Source organism: Lathyrus oleraceus, chromosome 7 (assembly GCF_024323335.1).
Source record: "Lathyrus oleraceus cultivar Zhongwan6 chromosome 7, CAAS_Psat_ZW6_1.0, whole genome shotgun sequence".
NCBI lineage: Eukaryota > Viridiplantae > Streptophyta > Magnoliopsida > Fabales > Fabaceae > Lathyrus > Lathyrus oleraceus.
Window position 1 is genome coordinate 132,260,980 of NC_066585.1, and position 6,219 is coordinate 132,267,198.

Sequence of the window (6,219 nt, forward strand, 5' to 3'; positions counted from 1 at the left end):
TTCAATAGTTTTACCATTGAAAATTGTAGGGTCTTCCACTATTTGTAAATTTAATAGACAATAGTATTTTTGGTACAACAGAAAATCAACAACGTTGAACACGACAAGCCAATTTCTTTAGCCAACACAAGTCTAAATTGATTTTCCCTTCTATTGTAGCAGAAACTAAAACTATAAACATTCAAGATCTTCATTGATCTTGATCCAACAAACTTGCTAGACACAAATGTCACACTACAAGCTTCCTTTATGTAGCGACCTTTACTCAAACTTACTGGTTCCTTGTCTGAGAATTTGTTCTACTCAAGAATGATTGGACAACTCCTAACTTTGTTCTCCAGTAACCTTTACTGAGTTCTACCGAAGTCTTCAATGGAGTATAGAGAAACTTTTCTCTTGCTGGACGACAGTTCCCAGATACCATAGACACAAAGCAATTATTTTTCCTAATGCACACATCAAAACTTCACAAAAAAATATTATTATCCCTAATGTACCTTATATTTATGACTCAAACTAAATCTTTAGAGTTGAGCACCACAAAAATGGTTTCTTGTTTCAAGGTTGAAGATTATGAAGGTTGTCTAAAGAACCTTACACAACACAACTTAGATCTCACATATCAGTGTTCTAGGAAGTTTTTCACAAGGTTGAAACAAGGAGGAATAATTTTGCAGGTATGATCGTGAAATGATCGAAGATGGTGAAGCTTATGAATAACAACATACAAGTTAATCAGCAACTGCTTATTTTTTATGATACATGGTTTTGATGAAGACTACTAAGCTTTAATGGTTTTGAAAATGACAATAATTGAATACAAGTAATTGCTAAAGTTTATTCATGCGGTTAAATATGGATAATATGGTTGATTAGGTTATCCTTATGAATCTAGCTAAAGACATTTGCTTTAAATGCAATATGGTTTATGGGCACCGTCAGTTTTAAATTCTCAATTGTGAATCCATGTGCTTTCAGGTATAACTAAGAAGCGTTCAAAGATGATAAAGCTCATTGCTTAGCTTTCATGATAAAATTGTTTTGATGATGAAAATACATGGGGTAGTAATAACACTTGAAGTGGATCCAATGTCTTAAATGCATAGGCTTTGGACTTATTCAATCTGAATGCTCAAATTTTCTAAGGAAAAAAAAATAAAAATCTACAATGTCATTGATGATAAGATAGATGAAGAAGTTAGATCTGATCAAGAAAACAATGTTGTGACTTTCACTATTCATATGAGAAATGAAAGGTGTTAGATATACAGGTGATTCATCGTTACACTTGGATTTTCAGCTAGTGGAAAGTCAACAAAGAATGTCAATGAAAAGACATTCATTATGAGAAAGCATTAATGAAGTGTCTTAAAGAGCATTAATGTTGAAATATCGGCAAACCATATGAAGGATCGACTGAGCCGTCGACACAAGGATATATAGTTTGGAGGACTTTCAGGGATAAATCCTCAAGAATTGATCGATGGGAAACATGTCAAGAATCTCGAAAAAGGCAGTCGACATAAGCCTTTATTTCATCAAGAAGATCAGTCGATTGAGACACGTAAGGTGAAAGACTTGGTAAATTTACAAGTCCAGAGCTCTTGATAGTAAATGTCGATAGAATGTTGGAGCAGTTACCATCGAAGGTTCGTGAGGCAGTTGGGAGCAGTTACCATCGAAGGTTCGTGAGGCAGTTGGGAGCAGTTACCACTCAACGTGGGTTGCAAACAGATATTGTCGTGGGTAATACATAAACACATTAGTGGGAACTTGAAAACTTAACATAAAGTGAAAGTAGGAGTTCCTTAGTGGTCATAACTTTCCTCGATGCTTACTTTGTAAATATAATAAATAGCATACTCATACATGAGATTGAAGATCACAAAATTTCAAAAATTTGTAAATTAGTCCTTAATATTTTCAAATTTTAAAAATCAGTCCTTTTAAATTTTAAAATTTGCAAACTAGTCTCTATTTTTAAATTTTAAAATTTAGATCCTAAAACTTTAAAAATTATATAAAAAAATCCCATAAATCTAACAATTATTTATCTTAATACTCTATCCAAACAAAATAATTTAAAAATAAATAAATTTAAGTTGAATTATATAAATTTTTTCAAATTTTAAATTCTTTACAAATTTCTAATTTCGTCATCCAAACACATTTTTACTCAAAATATGATGTATCGGTTTTGCAATTATTAACTCATTTTTGAGGCAATTATTAAGTGAACGTATTTTTAAGAAATTGTTTTTTGTTATTTAACTTTTTGTCTATCAAACTATTTTTTTGGGTTGACATTGTTGATATCTTTTTGGTCTATGGTGTCGATTTTATGAAAAGATTAAAGATATTGTATTGTTAGTATACACCAATTTTACATTAATATATAATAGAACATTCGTCTATATCATATAAATATTTAAAATTAAGCATGTGATTCTGTAGAATTATCTGTAATTGATTTATAGTATAAAAATATTTTACAGTATCCATATATATTCTTTTTTCTCTTTTATATATTTTGTTATAATTAAATTACCATCCCTTATTTAAGTTATGGGGCTGGAACAATATGTTTAATCATATTAAAAGTATATTCATTAAGCCTTATCACTATTCTACATAAAAATAATGTGTTAAAGTTTGAATTTCTTATCAGATTTCAAAAAAACTTGTATGTCTTGATGAATTTCAAAAACATAAAGAGGAATCATATGGCTTAATGTTATACTCGTAGAATGTTTTAAATTCTTTATTTGAGTCATATATACTAAACAATGAACACATGTTTTTTTTTTTAATAATAAATGTACTTAAAAGGTTAGTGACATGAAATAAAAAGACTAATTTATTGAATTGAAATGTTTTATTTTAATCGTATTGCTCTATGTTTGAATGACTGTCCTTCCAAGTGCGGATGAGTACTCGTTGTCATCCTAATCTCAATAGAGTAACGGGCAAATAAAAGAAAGTACTAGTATTCATTCATTCATTCAAAAAAACAGAATACAGCCAGGATAACATAATAACAAATTACTAATTGATTATTGAATTAGCCTAGGTACAAGTGAATCTTAACAGCGAGAAAAAAAATGCAAACGAAACCAAAATAGAGAAGAGAGTGAATGAGTATCGAAGCACCACTTGTCTGAAAGTTTCCAAACTCAACGCATCTCGACCGTCCAGGTAACTGAAACAACAATCCCGGCGTCAACAAAACAAACAGCACAATTGAAACAAACACTGGCCCCCAATCCGACATGTTTTCTGTTTGTGTATAAATCTAGAACTGAGCACAAAACGGAACACTTCTGAACTCAATGCATGAGCTTATTATTGTTGCTTATAAATACTATTGCAGATTCTCTATGCATCGTGATTTTGTGCTTCTGCATGTGATGGATGCTTTGATTTAGGAGTTGGATTTGGGATTGAGAATAACTTGTCTCATCTGCTATTTGCAAATGAGTGTTTGTTTTCACTTCTACTTCCACCCACGTTAATTGTAATTGTGTGCTTTGCAAGTAAGGAATTCAATTCAACGTGCTTATTTTTAATTGGTTATCGACTTATTAACAATTTTTCTAAACCAACTTTGCATTTTTCACTTTATTGTTTATACTATAGATAGAAACCGTTCTTATTACTAATATGGATGACGTTTTAAATTAATTAAGACAAGTGTCAGTTTGTTGAAAAATCACTAGATAGAAAAATATCTCTCAAGAGAACTATTCTTATTCAAAGAAAACATGACAAAAGCATAAATAGCTACTACAAAAGAAACAAACTGCAACCCACTTTTTACAAGTTTAACGATGTGGAAGTGGCTAAAATAAAGGAACAACTCAGTAATTGATGCAAAACTATGATCTTCTAACAATTATGATTATTGACTCAACAAAATAAAACAATAAACTTGACTAAAACTACTCTTATGACCACTAATTATGCTCTACTTACTCAACATTTCCCCCCTAAACTGAAATTGCTAATAACAATCAGTTTATATATGTTGTTGGTCGGACTCCAAGTAACCCACGAAGCCTTTCTATCGTCTATATCACATGCGTAATCATTGTCGATGTAGGCCAACAGCTCATCCTTGACCCGTCTCTTGTAGAACACCCTCATTTCTATGGTTCCTTTTAAATAATGTATCACCCTTTTTGCGGCTAACATGTGTGCTTCCTTATGCTTATGAGACATACGACATACATCATACATGGGTCGGGTACAGGTTAAATACATGAGGCTTCCAACCATTTGTTTAAACAATGTTGCATCCACATCTACACCTTCACTTTTTTTTTTAACTTAGTACATAGAACAATAGGATTCTTCACTGAATTGCAATTTTTCATTCCAAACCTGTCAAGGAATTCATGAGCATACTTCCTTTTGCACATATGAATATCTTCAGAACTTTGTTGTATTTTAACACCTATAAAGTATTTTAATTTTTCAAGGTGTGTCATGTCAAACTCTAATTTCATAGAGCTTTTGAACTTCTAAAAAATGTCAACATCAATATCAAGTCATCAACATAGACACTAACAAAAAGAATTTTACCTCCTTCAATCTTGACAAATAAAGTAGACTCATAGTTGCATCTTTCAAAGAATTTGATTGTTCAGATATCCATATTGTTTGCTCCTGATAGTCAGGTTCAGCTATCTCCGTGCTCTTAGTTATGTCCACCATGAATACGTCGACAAGCTTGACAAACAAAGCCTCTTTAACTTTAGGCTCAGGCTCCCCCTCTGGTCGAGCTTTTTTCTTTTCAGCAAACTTGAGTCTTTTCCATCCTTCAACGCATTTTGAACCAAATCTCTGAAAAGCACATATTATGAGATTTTATGTCCAAGAAAATTATGAAATTTGCAAAAACCTTTTTTTTTCTTTGTTCTAACGACAGAGTTTTCAATCCCTTAGAAATCACTACCTGGTCGTCTGATCGCGACTTTATGAGTCGAATTTGGGGTACAAACTGCAAGTGCACAGTTCTATCGCGTAGTTTTAAAAGATATCGATCCCACAGGGACTTATGAATCGATATACCGTTATCTAAGGTCACTTCGTAAAGCTAAGGCGGATGATACTTTGATTGTTCGGGGGAAAAGTTAAAACTAAAATAAGATCTAGATTAAATATCAATTAAGCGGATATCGGTATGTAGTTCGTCGTAATTAGGGAATCAAATCTTCGTTGGTTTCTTGGTTTTTTTTAAATAAATCTTTTCAGTAAATACCATTGATTAAAAGTCTTTTCTCAAACTCTCGCTCTGTTGAAGAGACTATGACTTTATATTAACCCAACTGTCACTTATTGGTTAAGTCCAAAATCACCTTTTGAAAACAACAAAATCTATAGAAACTCTTTTTAAGAAAACACTAATCGTTTAAATACCCTCGTCTCAAACTCTTGCTCTGTTGACTTAGATTATATAATTAAATTCAAATGCTTAACTCTCGTCCTCACATTTAACTTTTAAAAATATTTTTTGAAAAAGATTAGAATTTAATTAACTCTAAAAATTGTTTTCGCCCTGATTTAGAATTAATGCTCAATTTACTATGTCCAGTTAAAAACTCAAACTCTCGTTCTATTGAATTTAACTTCTTTATGTCTTTTACTCTCGTACAAAAACTTTGTTATTAAATCTGTAAATTGGGACCATAAAAAGAGTGATTTATTTTTAAATGAAATTAAACCAACTTAGTTTCGATTCCTTTATTCCACTTACTTTACATACCGATACCTAAATAAATTAGCCAGACATGCTAAACAGATCTAAACAATGCACAAATAAATCCATCTCAGGCAAATAATATAAATAAACAATAAAAGGGCATATATAAATTCAAACAATAATTAAAGAACCTGAGTAATTAATAGCAGTCTTGAACACTCCACCACAGACCGGTTGGATTTGTTCTTGAATTCTTCAATCGGACTGGAAAATAAAAAGCGAAGGAATAAAAATCTAGGATCTAACGTAAGGTTAGATCTAGTAAAAGGTACACAATAGTTTCCGGTGTAGAAACTATTGTGTGAAAAATTAATTAAATGCTTAAGGAATTTCTGGAAAAGAAAAAATAACAATTGCAAATAAAAGTAAAAACTGTAAAAATAATGGTATGCTTGCACGGCTGGAAGAGAAAAATTGAACGAAGCAGAGAGACGGCCGGGAGTGAGAGAGAGCTGCAG

At 31.5% G+C, this 6,219-nt stretch overlaps 1 protein-coding gene across 1 annotated transcript; it reads right to left on the reverse strand.

Moving 5' to 3' along the window:
- Window positions 1–2,971: 2,971 nt before the first annotated feature.
- On the reverse strand, window positions 2,972–3,477 carry LOC127100815 (uncharacterized). Its single transcript, XM_051038099.1, has one exon. It carries the CDS (start codon window positions 3,269–3,271, stop codon window positions 3,062–3,064), a length of 210 nt encoding a protein of 69 aa, XP_050894056.1. The 5' UTR covers window positions 3,272–3,477; the 3' UTR covers window positions 2,972–3,061.
- Window positions 3,478–6,219: the final 2,742 nt, after the last annotated feature.

What these genes read in the sequence shown, in the direction of transcription:
- LOC127100815 (XM_051038099.1), bottom strand. Translation starts at nt 3,271, where the DNA reads ATGTCGGATTGGGGGCCAGTGTTTGTTTCAATTGTGCTGTTTGTTTTG.